The sequence below is a fragment of the Biomphalaria glabrata genome, chromosome 13, assembly GCF_947242115.1.
Source record: "Biomphalaria glabrata chromosome 13, xgBioGlab47.1, whole genome shotgun sequence".
Taxonomy (NCBI): domain Eukaryota; kingdom Metazoa; phylum Mollusca; class Gastropoda; family Planorbidae; genus Biomphalaria; species Biomphalaria glabrata.
In genome coordinates, this window is record NC_074723.1 from 2,465,594 (window position 1) to 2,480,000 (window position 14,407).

At 38.0% G+C, this 14,407-nt stretch overlaps 1 protein-coding gene across 3 annotated transcripts in view; it reads right to left on the reverse strand.

The window, feature by feature from the left end:
* Positions 1-190: 190 nt before the first annotated feature.
* The window catches only part of LOC106068631 (putative defense protein 3), a 20,155-nt gene continuing 5,938 nt past the window's right edge, over positions 191-14,407 (reverse strand). For 2 of the 3 annotated variants that reach the window (XM_056008943.1, XM_056008944.1), the window contains exons 3-9: positions 13,848-13,951; positions 12,556-12,772; positions 10,957-11,033; positions 8,497-8,574; positions 7,915-7,968; positions 2,426-2,453; positions 191-436 (exon numbers count right to left, since the gene is read on the reverse strand). In XM_056008943.1, coding sequence (XP_055864918.1) covers positions 2,428-2,453; positions 7,915-7,968; positions 8,497-8,574; positions 10,957-11,033; positions 12,556-12,772; positions 13,848-13,951 — 556 coding nt within the window. In that variant the 3' untranslated portion in view covers positions 191-436; positions 2,426-2,427. Of the gene's footprint in view, positions 437-2,423; positions 2,454-7,914; positions 7,969-8,496; positions 8,575-10,956; positions 11,034-12,555; positions 12,773-13,847; positions 13,952-14,407 lie in introns of all 3 variants that reach the window. The other variant, XM_056008945.1, reaches the window with a different exon arrangement.

Consider the following 14,407-nt stretch of genomic DNA (forward strand, 5'->3'; position numbering starts at 1 on the left):
TGAATCTGTAGGCTAGGGTTAGGAATGGAGATATGCTATTCTCAGTAGTAACAGTGTAGAGACAATAACATAATTTATTATTAAAACGGAATTTAATTCATTTTAATTATGCAGATATTAACCAATATAGTTTAATTTACGGTAGATTTTGAAAAAAAAAATTAAAATCAATGCAGAAAATCTCTCCATATGAGAGTTAAATTATGTTTTTAATTTACACTTAATTTTGGGTAATGGATCTTTTTTTAATTACGCGAAAATAAAATAGAAATTCTTATTTTATTTTTAAAAATATATTTATCAGTGTGACACATTACTATAAAGTATACAGAAGTAATAATTTTCAACATTTTTTTTATCAATCTCTGTCTTCTGCCGTTTTTTGATGCAACAATCTCCCTTGCCTTAAGATACTTTTGAGTTGTGGAATTTGAGTCTAAAAAAAAAATATGAAAACAAGAAACTTAACAGAACAATATAAAATTACTTCCTTTTTAAAAAATCTTATATTAATCGTAGCTATATATCAATTAGTACAATTTGTAATAGATCTAGACCAGCGGTTCTCAACCTTTTAAGCTCGGCGACCCCTTTTTACAATTCCTCACTTTGCCGCGACCCCTCCCCCCTTACACACACACAGCAATAGAAGAGTAGACAACAACAATCCATATTTTCGATGGTCTTAGGCGACCCCTGGCAAATCGTCAATCCACCCCCAAAGGGGTCGCGACCCACAGGCTGAGAACCCCTGATCTAGACTAACGAAATTAATCTGTGCGATTAGAAATATTTTTACCGATTGTTTTTGTTTAGCGCTATTTCACACTTTTAGCTTTCTCAATGCGATATGATCCTATCGTCTGCACCAGTTCGGAAAGGGATGGCGGGAGAAAGAAGGAGGTATCAGGTTAAACTTTTTTAAATGTGAATTCGAACCCGATGGATCAAGTCTCCTCAAAGCTCCTAAAACCAACACACTAACCACTTTGCCAGGGAAGTGCTTATGAAAAGAAAAGGTTTTATATTTATCTATTGTTAGTTTCAAACTTGAAATAGGCGGCATATTCCTTCCTCTCTACATAGTATGAAGGGCACTAATTCAACTTATACCACCACATCAGTCAAGTACAGTTTCTTCCCTTGTTACATTTTCTGGTTTTTATTGGATGGGATTAAAATGTTGTTTTTTTTATTATTTAACATTCGTTACTTATCAAAAGCAAAATAATCGGTGAATAAGTTGTATAAAACATTTATTGTCTCTTTAAAAAAAAAAGGCCTTTTTAAATATTTTTCTTGTTTTCACTGTCGATTTTCATTTTTTTCATTTTTTTTTTAATTTTCACCCTCCCCATCTGATAAATAAATAAATAAATAAGAAAATAATATATGTCTTTTATTCATTGGCCTCCTTCAGACGTAGAACGACTATGGTTCATCTCAGAGCACACTTCCTCATGTGGCTGTGGAGCCCTATTTTGGAGAGACACTCCCGTCCACAGATAACGCAGGTTAAGGTGCCTTTTGCTTCGGTGGTAGAGGAGTTGGACGTTTTTCGGATTGTACGTTTTTCTTCCTGAGCTGAGACCCGCTACTTTCATGCTTATAGCATGCTCAGAGCGCTATGGTCCAATCTCAGTTGTGGACTGGTGGGGAGATGCGGTATCTGGGAGAAGGTTTTCCGTGCTGCCTTTAAGCGCTCAGTAAACACAACTCTGCTCGAGTCGGGTAGGTAGTCCATAGGCAGCCAAGCCAAGACAAATTCAATCGAACTTAGCCTGTCGACCACGCTTCCTACATATCTACCCCAATCCAGTCGATATTTCTACTCTGTTCCCATTCTAATCTAATCTTATCTTATCTATCTATCTGTATGTGAATGTTTGTGTATATGTGTGTGTATGAGTGTGTGAATGTGTATGTATGTGTGTGTCTCTCTATCGGCCGACTCGTAGCTGGCTAGTGACATCAGGAACTAGCCAGGGGGAAATAAACATTGTCGAACCAATTTCTGATACTTTTCTTGATATTAGCCGGCCATGTCTTACATTGGTGAATAGATGCGGCCAAATTTAGACATACGAGAATCAGAAAATCTGTACACTACTTTGGCCAGCTAATACAGTGTTTGGCATCAGCTTATATTTTTAGTAATGCTGTATATTTGTTGTCTTAAAACTAGAATCTTACTTTGACTGTAATTGGTACACGCGCACAAGGGGGCGAAGTGATAAGAAAAAGAAATCCAAAGTGTGGAGAATTTTGTGGTTGAGATTATCTTAGTCTCATAACGACCTTACTGCTGCTTATGTTGGTATTACTCCTGAGCAAACGATTTGATCTAAAACCTTTTTGACTTTCAGCGTGTAACAAATCTATTTTTAGAATCGTTTGTTTAAATGGCCTCCACCTTTCTACTTACCTTTAACCTTGATTGAAAAAAGGGGCAACTGAAAAAAAAACAACATTAGAGAGTATAAATAGCCTTGCCATTTTCCATGGATACATCAAATGAAAAATAGAACTTGAAATTGTCATTAATTCAAGTTCAGAGTTTTAAAAGCCATGGTCTTCTTCTTACATAGAAATAGTATACACCCTGTCCGTAAACAGTTGACACAATCTCAGCATTACCTAGACCATAATCTAGACCATAACCTAGACCATAATCTAGACCACAACCTAGACCATAATCTAGACCACAACCTAGACCATAATCTAGACCATAACCTAGACCTTAATCTAGACCATTACCTAGACCCGGGGTCGGCAACCTGCGGCTCGCGAGCCACATGCGGCTCTTTAGACTGGAAGCTGCGGCTCTTTAGTTCCTTACGCAAATTTTATTTTTATCGAAAAAAAAATCGTTCTTTATCTATCAACAATGAATTGGCACCGATTACATTTCTCAGCCACTTGTACTCGCTTTCCACCCCTCCCCTCCCCCGTGACACGCGTCGTCACTGTCGTCCTTCCGTTGGAAGCTCTCTATATTACGTTTTACTTGGCTTTCGACACAAGACTATTTGGCGTCTACTCCACGTGCTTTGGCTGTGAAGTGGAGTTTGTTGTTTCAAGTAAAAGAGTTAGAACTGAGTTATCTTCAAGGTCATATATTTGAAAACAATTTTGTCTGGTTTATTTTTAGAACAATAACTGGTAGCAAGGTCGTAGATTAAATTTATTACAAGTTAGTTTAAAATTAGGACAAGGTTGTGGAATTTCCATACGCTTCAACAATAGCTTAGAATTAGATAGTTCGATAAAGAAGAAAAGGGGAAGATTGTAGAGTATTAACTGTTTTAAGGAGAGAAGAGACTTTGGTAAATATATTGATATTAAAATTGTTTTGTTCATTTACCGCAATCATGGCATCTACAAAAAGAAAGAGAAGAACTACTGAAGAAGAGAATCGAGAATTTAATCTGGATTGGACAGAGTCTTTCGCTTTCATCTGCAACTCAGATGGCCTTCCGATTTGCCTCATTTGCCATGAAAAACTCGCACACAATAAGAAATCAAATTTAGAGAGACACTTCACTAAAAAACATACTCAGTTTGCTAGTAAATATCCAGCAGGCGAAGAACGAAAAAAAGCTGTTGACGAGCTCCAAAAACATAGACAGCAATCAAGTTTCATGTTAAGTAACTGGACTCAATCTACAAGTAATGTTAATCTGGCAAGCTTTGCGGTATCACTTGAAATTGCAAAAAAAGGCAAACCATTCACAGATGGTGAGTATGTCAAAGATTGCTTCATACAAGCATCTGAAGAACTGTTTCGTGATTTCAAAAACAAACCAGAAATATTGAAAAGAATCAAAGATTTGCCACTATCCGCTAAAACAGTACAAGATAGAATAGCTTAAATGTCTTCAAATGTAACACATATGCAGGTGGAAGATATTCAACTTTCTTCTGCCTTATCACTTGCCATAGATGAGTCTTGCGACATAAAAGACACCGCACAAGTTGCCCTTTGTGTTAGGTATATGTCTTCCCAAGGTCCAAAAGAAGAACTTCTAGGATTATTACCGCTCTCGGGACAAACTAGAGGGGAAGATATAGCAAATGCCGTGCAAACATGCCTTAAAGACAATAAGATTGATTTAAATAAAATTGTTTCAATTGCAACTGATGGAGCCAGCAGTATGACAGGAAAAAATAAAGGAGCTACTACGATTCTTCGGAGCAAAATAAACCATGAAATTCTTACGTTTCACTGCATTATACACCAAGAAGCGCTTTGTGCCCAAACATTTCCAGCCGAAGTTGTTGAGGTCATGAATTTGGTAATCAAGATTGTTAACAGCATCTTGTCAAAAGCACTCTATCATCGTCAGTTTAAAGAATTCTTAAACGAAATGGAGACTCAGTATTCCGACCTTCTTCTTCACAATAAAGTGCGATGGCTTTCCAAAGGTAAAGTGTTGAAACGTTTTGCTGTGTGCTTGAATGAAATAAATACTTTCCTAAATGATAAAGGCATTAATCACCCTGAATTAGAGAACGACAAATGGTTGCAAACATTTTACTTTATGGTTGATATTACAGAGAAATTAAATGAGCTGAATCTAAAACTGCAAGGAAAGGGAAACCCAGCCTATGTTTTGGTGGAAGAATTAGTTTGTTTTGAAGGAAAATTGACTGTTTTTGTAGAAGACATTCAGAGTAGTAAATTACTTCATTTTCCATTTCTAAAGCAATATCGCGATAAAACCAATGCAACTGTTGACACAAATTATTTCAGCACAGTTATTAAAAAAATTAAAGATGAATTTGCTGACAGATTTCAACAATTCAAAACAAACAAAACCACTCTAGCATTCATAGTTAATCCTCTCAACACAAATTGTAACGAGATCCACATTGAGCCATTTGAAATTGATGCTGGATCTCTAGAAATGCAATTGATTGATTTGAAAGGTAAAGCTTTGTGGAGTGGAAAATTTACAGAAATGAAAAGCAAGTTGGAAGAGTTGGAGGTCCAGAAATGCATGTATGTAGCACAAAAAAAGTGGACAGCTTTAAAAGAAATGCCGAAAGTTGAGTCACTTATATTCGACACATGGAATAGTCTTCCAGATTGCTACAGTGAAGTGAAGAAGCTGGCATTTGGAGTGCTGACTATCTTTGGATCTACATATTCGTGCGAGCAAGCGTTCTCTTGCATGAATATAATTAAAAGCAAAGTAAGAAGCCAACTAACAAATGAAAATTTAGAGTCTTGTTTGAAACTAAAAACAACAAGTTATGAGCCAAATTTATCCAAACTCTCTAGAACCATGCAAAGCCAATTTTCCCATTGAATTTGTTCGCTCAAATGTATGTAATTGCTTTCCTATTTTAAATAAAAGTTACATTGTTTAGTAAAGTTTAAGTTTTCTATTTGAATAACCATGCAAAGCCATCGCACCCATTGAATTTGTTCTTTCAAATGTATGTAATTGTGTTTTTTTTAATATTGTATTTGAAGTACAAGTTACATTGTTTAGTAAAGTTTAAGTTTTCTATTTGAATAACCATGCAAAGCCATCGCACCCATTGAATTTGTTCTTTCAAATGTATGTAATTGTGTTTTTTTTAATATTGTATTTGAAGTACAAGTTACATTGTTTAGTAAAGTTTAAGTTTTCTATTTGAATAACCATGCAAAGCCATCGCACCCATTGAATTTGTTCTTTCAAATGTATGTAATTGTGTTTTTTTTTTAATATTGTATTTGAAGTACAAGTTACATTGTTTAGTAAAGTTTAAGTTTTCTATTTGAATAACCATGCAAAGACATCGCACCCGTTGATTTATTTCGTTCGCTAAATTGTTTGTTATTGATGTACATGTTGGTGTTGTGAGTAAATGTTTGATTGTTAATTTTATATTTAAATAGTAAGTTATTACCCGATAAAGCAATATACATATATATATATAATGTGACAAACACAATTTTTATGTGAATAAATAACTACTTTTCTTATGAATGAAAAAATATATTTGTTTTTTTTTTTATTTTAAACAAATTTATGCGAGTACCATTTATAGATGGCAAGAAAAAAAAATGTGCGGCTCTTTAAAAGCTTTGAAAATTTGTAAATTTTAATTTTTGGCTCTTCAGACTCAAAAGGTTGCCGACCCCTGACCTAGACCATAACCTAGACCATAGCCTAGAGCAGTGATGCCAAACCTAGTTCGACCTGTGGGCCGTTTTGAATTCCTACACTCGTGTGGCGGACCACATAATCAAAAAGGTACAAAATCGAAATTAAATTGATCACTGCTGTAAGACATCTTTGAAACCCGTGAGGTCAATTTGCCAGCGTTCTCTCGAGCCCGTAGGCTCCTCGGTTCCGGTCAAGCGACGATCAGCCTCATGTTTCTGTGCTTTAGGTCAGCGTGTTAAATGCTGTACAGGGAGCTGCTTATAGTGATGATATTGTGCAACACGTGACGATCATTATGTTGAGTCTTTGTCTTCTGTTGTAGACACCTGTACGTGCACGATGGGCTCAAGGGTCCCAAGAAACATCAATGTTTTCGTCTGCGAATATACCAGCCGACAAGCATAGATTCCTTTAGTAGCAGTTGTTTTTTTTATTCAATACTGATTTTTTTTTTTAAAGGAAACCTCAGAATTTGCGATATTCAATTTTACCTTTATCATCATTGGAATCCTTGGGCCTTACGCCTCTTTTCTTTGCCTCTTTTGTGGGCTTATAATTATTTACAGATTAAAAAGACATTGAAAGAAACATTTATTAATAATAAAATACATTGAATAAAGTAAACTGATCACTTATAATAATAATTTGGCAATACTTAAAATATGTTGAATCAAATTCTTTTTCTGTTTTCAGTAAGTTATTTTTATACATTTAATTGTTGCAAACTCCAGTTATAAAAGGCAACCTGAGGCTCGCGAGCCACTTGCGGCTCTTTGGATGTTAAGCTGCGGCTCTTTAGTTCCATGCGCAAATATTATTTATTTTATTGAGAAAAAAAAACTTTTAAAAAATTGTTCTGATTCGATTCTATCTATCAGCCACCTCTGCTCGCTTTTCAGCGCAACCCTTCCCCATGTCTTTAAATGTAACATATTTTCAGGTGGAAGATATTCAATTTTCTTCTGCCTTATCACTTGATATATACGAGTCTTACGACATAAAAGACACGGCACAAGTTGCCCATTTTGTCAGGTATATGTCTTCCCAGGTTCCATAAGAACTTCTAGGATTGCTAACGCTCTCGTGACAAACTAGAGGAAAAAGATACAGCTAATGGCGTGCGAAAATACATTGAAGGCAATAAAATCGATATAAATAAATCGTTTCAATGGCAACTGATGGAGCCAGAAGTATGACAGGAAAAAAATAAAGGGGCAACTACGATTCTTTGGCGCAAAATTAAACCATGAAATTTTTACGTATCACTGCATTATAGACCAAGAAGCGCTTAGTGTCCAAACATTTCTGGACGAAGTAGTTGAGGTCATGAATTTGGTAATCAAGATTTTTAACAGCATCTTGTTAAAGGCACTCAACCATTGTCGGTTTAAAGAATTCTTAACCCTTACGATGCGTGTGGTATTTTAGATTCTAAACATGAACATTGTAATTTCATTTTTGTATGCCTTCATTGTAAAACAGCTCAGCACTTTAAGGGTTAACGAAATGTTCGGAAGGAAAAAAAGTCTTGTGTAAAATGTAAATTTTGGGCTCTTCCGACTCATAAGGTTGCCGACCCCTGGGATAAGGGAGCGTGAATTTGACAGAACGATGAGAAGACAACTCATTATAAGGGGCGAGAACAAAATGAATCCACTATATGAGCAGCAACCAATTTAAAGTTACATAAAATGTGGTGGATTAGATCGTAGTCATCCTTCTTAAACTGGCTACATATTACACCTAGACTTACATGGGTTGCCTTGAGGTTGACCTTGAGGTTGGAGACTATTGAACATGTTGAAAGCTGAAAAGCAAAAAAAAAAACAATGCAAACTTTTGTTAATTAATAATACATCAACATATTGACATGGCGCGAAGCTCCATATTTTTAAGCCATACCACGTGACTACATCTAGCCATACGACGTGAATACATCAACCCAGATTACGTGACCACATCAATTCGTTTACGAATTTCGTATCCTATAACCACATCAGTTTGTATGACGTAACTGAATCAGTCCATATCACGTGACTGAATCAGTCCATATCACGTGACTGAATCAGTCCATATCACGTGACTGAATCAGTCCATATCACGTGACTGAATCAGTCCATATCATTTGACAAAATCAGTCCGTTTCACGAATGGCCTTAAATGTGCCGACATGGCCTTAAATGTGCCGACATGGCCTTAAATGTGCCGACATGGCCTTAAATGTGCCGACATGGCCTTAAATGTGCCGACATGGCCTTAAATGTGCCAAGAATGAATTAAGCTTTCCAGAAAGATATGATACTTCAAACATTCAGTTTCAAACTCTTCACTGTACCTTGACCTTGACCCATATTGCTCATCTGACTTAACATTAAGTTCCTGAGTTGAGCAGACTTCTGTTCATACGTCATCACTGAAAACAAACAAAAAAAGTGTCATCAGAAAAAGTCATTGAAAAAGAAACGAGACAAAACTGCCACCCCCGTTTTTGGAGGGCAAACAATCATTTCAATTTACAGCATCAATTACGAAAAAAAAAAAAAAGGTAAGTATATAGACGACAAAATATATTTGATACTGTAAGGTAGGACTGATTCAGATGTCCAAATGGTTCGAGGCAAGCACGCCCCTTTTTATGAACCATGTGACCCGAGAAAGGCTTTTATCTCGTGGCCAGGATGAGAAATTGGCTCTTCACCGATCTCTCTGTCAGGAGGCCCCCTTCGACTAAGTGATCATTTATTCACACCCGTCTTGGCATGTTGCACGTTCTTCCGTGCCTCTGCAAGAATTCCTCCTTTCATGTGTGGCTGGAAGCTCAAGCCCCACGTGGGGGCCATCCTTATGCCTATGCTGTCACATCGTACCCGTGAGTGGACCATCACCACACGTATGGGCCCCTTTGGGAAACGGGCTGATGGGGGTTTCGGACTAGTTTAGCGAGCCTTTTTTCCATCCCTACCCCGTGTAATGTAGCCTCGCTAGAGGGTACGTGTGGTAGCCCACTGAGAGCTATGTTTGCTACCGGACTTAGCTTATCTACTTTCCCGGGCGGACGTTTGCACGGAGGCGCCACGCTGAGGCGACGGTAGCTGGAATTTCCTCCGTAAGGTAGGACTAGAAAATAGTTGTATATGTTGGATATATTTAAATCAGTATGTGCTCTCTTCTCTGTCCGTTAAGGTGGTCAGTTAAAGTAAGCTATGGCCTAAGCTGGCCTTTAAAGCGTTTTCGTGGGGCACCAGAATATACCAATATGCTTGGACAGAAAATTATCTTATTTTATCTTATAAAATACTGACGTCACTTCAAAAAAGAAGATGCTTACATCTTATGCGTCATGCATCTAGTCATGCATGTTAACCAATGACTTCAATTCTGCCAAGTCATAAGTTTTCCTGGCTAGGTAACCAATTCCATACTATAATAGCGCTATGGAAGAAGGAGTATTTGTACAAATTTGTCCTAGCATATGGAACGAGGAATGTGCCTATATCTTTGTTTCTTTCTGTTTATGACTACAGTTTGAGATTAGATATTAACAAATAAATTAGTCAGTTGACCTGAAAGGGGGTCGGCCTAACAGAGGTGGCCTCCGAAAAAAAACGCTTTTAAGACCAGCATAGGCGCTAACTTACTTTAACTGACAGAGAAGAGACCAGCTGGCAGCAGGCAGCTTACGAGAGAGACAGCTCGTGACCTCCGTCTGGACATTTATTACAAGGCCATAAGAAAGACCAAAAGAAAATCTACAGCCGGGGACAGACTTAGAAGGCGAAAAGAAAATATAAATCGACCACCGGCAGACGACGGTTATGTCTGCGCTGGTTGGGGACTGCGTAGCCACGTGAAGTTGTGTACACCCCTTTAATCTTCTGGCTCGAAGACAAGACTTATATATATAGTCAAGTGACAAGGAAGACTCATCTCCCTTTGGAGAACATAACCATTGATTGTTAAAGAACGTGTTGTGATTGATTAGCTAATTGAGTTCTCACGCATTGAAGTTTCTTCAAAAAGGATCCTAACAATACATTCAGATTTAACTTTTTAAATTGTCTACAAATTGTCTTCGGTGGGAAGCGTGGTCGAGAGGCTAAGCTTGAACTTGGCTTGTCTTGGCTACTTAGAATGGGGCTCGAGGTTCGACACCCGACTCGGGCAGAGTTGCGTTTACTGAGCGCCTAAAGGCAGGACGGAAAACCAACTCCTAGGTACCCCCTCCCCCCCCCCACTGGTCCACAAATGAGATTGGACCAAAGCGCTCTGAGCATGCTATAAGCATGAAAGTAGCGCTTTCTAAAAGCTATAATAATATTTTAAAAAATCGCATAATTGTGTTGAGTACCAGAGATTTAAAATATTTCTTAGCGATCTAAAAGTCGACCAATCTTATCTATGGATTCACACATTCCTACATGCCATCGTTTTAACATACATGTTTTTTATAGCCATTTTAGTCCTTAAATATATACCATTCTTATCTGAATGTTGGGGCGTTCAGACCAATATATGAGATGAACTGCGCAGTGGTTTCCAAATCAGCAGACGATTTATCAGGATTGTCATATTTCACGAGACTAGGTAGTTTAAGCTACGACCTACATTTTTTGCCACATCCAGCGCAGACATAACTGTTTTCTACCTAATGGGAACTGTTTTCTACCTGTAGTCGATTTAGCTATATTGCTAGTTTTTTTTTTTTTTTTTGCTATTAAATTGTAACCATCACATCCCATACTAAATAAATACAGGACCAAACTGTAAAACTAATTCCTGGTCTACTTTTACTCACTAGTTGGATCAGCATCCAGAGTTGTGGAACTTTTTACACTAGTCCAGTAAGTATCAAATTTCTGCACCACAGTCGCTCTGTTGGAAAAAACAAAATCAAGGATTTTTGACGTCATCAAAGATGTCTCACTTTATCTTTCGAACTTCCTTCCTTTTGTTTGGCATGAGGTGAGAGGGGTGATGGGGGCGAAGGTAGTTAGTAAGAAATGGGTTTGATCTCAAATGTATTTCTGTGTTTTACTGACCTATTTAAATTTACACTTTATGACTTCATAAACAAAAGGTTTACTGTTGCATGGGGTTTTGCGCATACATTATTACTGTGTTGTTGTTTTGTTGTTGTTTGTGGCTTAATGTTGTACACAGGGGCAGACTGGTAATGGCTTTTGGGCACAGACACCGGCAGCAGACATCAGAGTGCCTAGTGGGAGCAGCCATCGAATGATTAGCTTGAAATATAAAATGTCAACACATAGTATACTGTTTAAGTCGGACCCCTATCACGTCATGGGAGACAACAGCATGCCAGGACTGATCTTGACGAGCTTAGATGAACACAGCGTAAAACAGGTCAGAGGCGTAGCTATGGGGGGAGGAGGAGAGGGGACAATTTAAAAATTTCCCCGGGCCCCCACTTGAGGGAGGGCCCCCCCTCAAATGAGTGTTTTTTAAATTAAATATTACGCAAAATGCAGTGGCCCCCAAAGAGGTCCCTTAAATAATGGAAAACTCCTAGCTACGCCCCTGAAACACGTGCCTTCTGGAAGCGTTATAAATATCAATTTTAGGGCATAGAGCAGTGTTTCCCAAACTTTTTCCTTTACGTAACACTTTATTCATTCTCGGTCTTTAGAGGAACACTTTGCTTTTTTTTTAAAAGAAATTAATTCACGTGATGGCCTACTAGTTCATTATTCCAGTAGTTTGTGGAACACCTATTCCGGCCTCGCGGAACACTAGGGCTCGGCCTAACACAGTTCGAGAAACACTGGCATAGAGGAAAGCAGATGTCAGCAGATGGCGCCTGAAAGAGACAGCTGGAGAGTTTTCACCAGGGTTGTGGGAAAACATCTGAGACCCGACGAAAAGTGTCACATATCATGAAGGGGTGTCCCCGAATTCGATAGTTAAAGGATGAAGTATCTGGAAGGTCACTAGAGCTGTATACTTTTATAGAGACTACCGAAGACTCTGTCGGAAGACCCAATTTCTTGCTAGAGTATTACGAGGAGTTATCCCTCCTGCTCTGAAACAAATTGAAGTGATCTCAGCTACTGTACACCAGAGCCTTGTATTACGTAGATCAGCGGTTCTCAACGTTTTATGTTCGGCGACCTCTTTTTACAATCCACCACTCTGCGGCGACCCCCTCCCTCACACACATACAGCAATAGAAGAGAATACAATTTTCGATGGTCATAGGCGACCCCTGGCAAATCGTCGTTCGACCCCCAAGGGGGTCGCGACCCACAGGTTGAGAACCCGTGACGTAGATGGTAGTAATCTGTCTTGGTCTCCTAACACGCGCATGTTGTCTAAATATTTCTTAAAGGCACCATAATTTTATAACATGCTTAAAAGAGGGGGACGGACTACTTACACGAACTGAACACGGCCAACCTGGTAGTCCGGCGGTGTCCACTTGCAAACGACCTGGCTCTTGTCTACAGCATTGCTGTGTGTAGCCCCACTCTTACCACAGAAGGTCACATTGTGACCTTGCTCGCAGACGATCTCCCCAGCGAAGGCCATTGCGGTGCAATCCCCGAACAGGAAGAAACCTTTGAACTTTTGAGCGCCTACTCCGCCAATAGTAACTAAGGAAACAAGATTTGAAAATAGGAAAACAATTTTGTTAATACTTTAAAAACAAGCAATAGAAAAAAAAGAATACTTAAAAAAATACTTTAAAAAAAACAAAGCTTTTCTAAGGGAAAGAACCGTAAAGTACAGCGATTTATCTGGAAAAAAAATACGGGGTTTATCTCCCTTCCTGCTATATAAGACAAAATTGGGGTTAATTTTTGGATTGATTCGTGTATTGTTATCGACTATGAATAATTATGCAGAATTTTAACTTGATGTTCAAACTTTTTTACCAGACGGACAGACAGACAGACAAACAGACTAAGTTAATATAAGCTTTGTAAAAAATACGAAGTGTAATTGTCTCAAATAGTTCGGATCACTCATGTAATTAAATTTGTAATACATCTAGACCAACAACAATAAATATGTGCGATTAGAAATATTTTTATAAAGCTTATATCAACTCACACTGTCTGTCTGTCTGTCGGGCAAAAAGTTTGTACACGTTATTTCTCCGACACCGAATCTCGGATCAAGCTGAAATTTCGCACAATTATTTCTTTTACCTGACAGCACAAGGATCAATAAAATAAAATATCCAAGTAGCTAATTAACTATTTGGTAATAAATTACTTTGTTTAATTATGACTTAAATTCTGCCAAGTCATTGTTTTTTTTTTCTGACTGACGTTTCACGGATACAACGAAAGGCTTCCTCCCTGTATGAAACATCTATAATGAACTCGGAGAATAATTTATTAGTCTTCAGTGATGAAATCTGGGTGAAATAGTTAATAAGGTCTCATATTCTAGTACAATCTGGACTATGTATCGTTTAGACAAGGTAAAGGTTTGACCTGCGTGGACGAGTGTTGACAGTCTAAAATACCCATTTTTAGTATCAATTTAAACGCGTTCACTATTACAAACATCCACTGTAGACCTTTCTAGGCCTGTATGTGTGTTAAGAAAGTGAACTCAAAAACTAGTGAGGATATTGTATACAGTTAATGTGAATGTCGCACGAGGGCATCCAGGCAAGACGTTGTGTCACGCTTAGGGGGCCACCAGGCTGTCACTTACCTGTCACTGGCTGTCCAGCTTTGTACATTGTACCTGCAGGGGAGGATACTGTAATGGTGTATGGGGGCTCGGTGTGTTGAGGTAGGTTCTGTCCGTGATTTGGTCTGCAAGAGTAGAGAACACACTAGGAGATTGACTTGTGTTACTAGTGTATGGCATGGAATTAAAAATAGGAATATAGTAGATGGAATATGTAGGTTAAAGATTTAATTCATCAAAATGCGACCTCGTGATGAGGGTTAGCCAATCAGAACGTTCCTTTCGAAGTCTACGTGAAGAAACGTTTTTTGCAGAGAGTTAATTGGCAGATATTTACAAAGATACCCCCCCCCTGTCTGTCTGTCTGTCACTTACGAATTTCCCATTCTCTGATCAAGTTGAAACTTTGCACAATTATTCATTGTTCCTTATAGAACATGAATCAATAACGAAAAAAAACAACTATTTAAATAATGTTGCTAATCAATTTAGTTTGCTATTATAAAGGGAAAGAAATACAGTATTGTGCTATGTGGTTGTAAATAAGGAGTCCTCCCCCCCTTTCCGCAATTTAAGAAAAA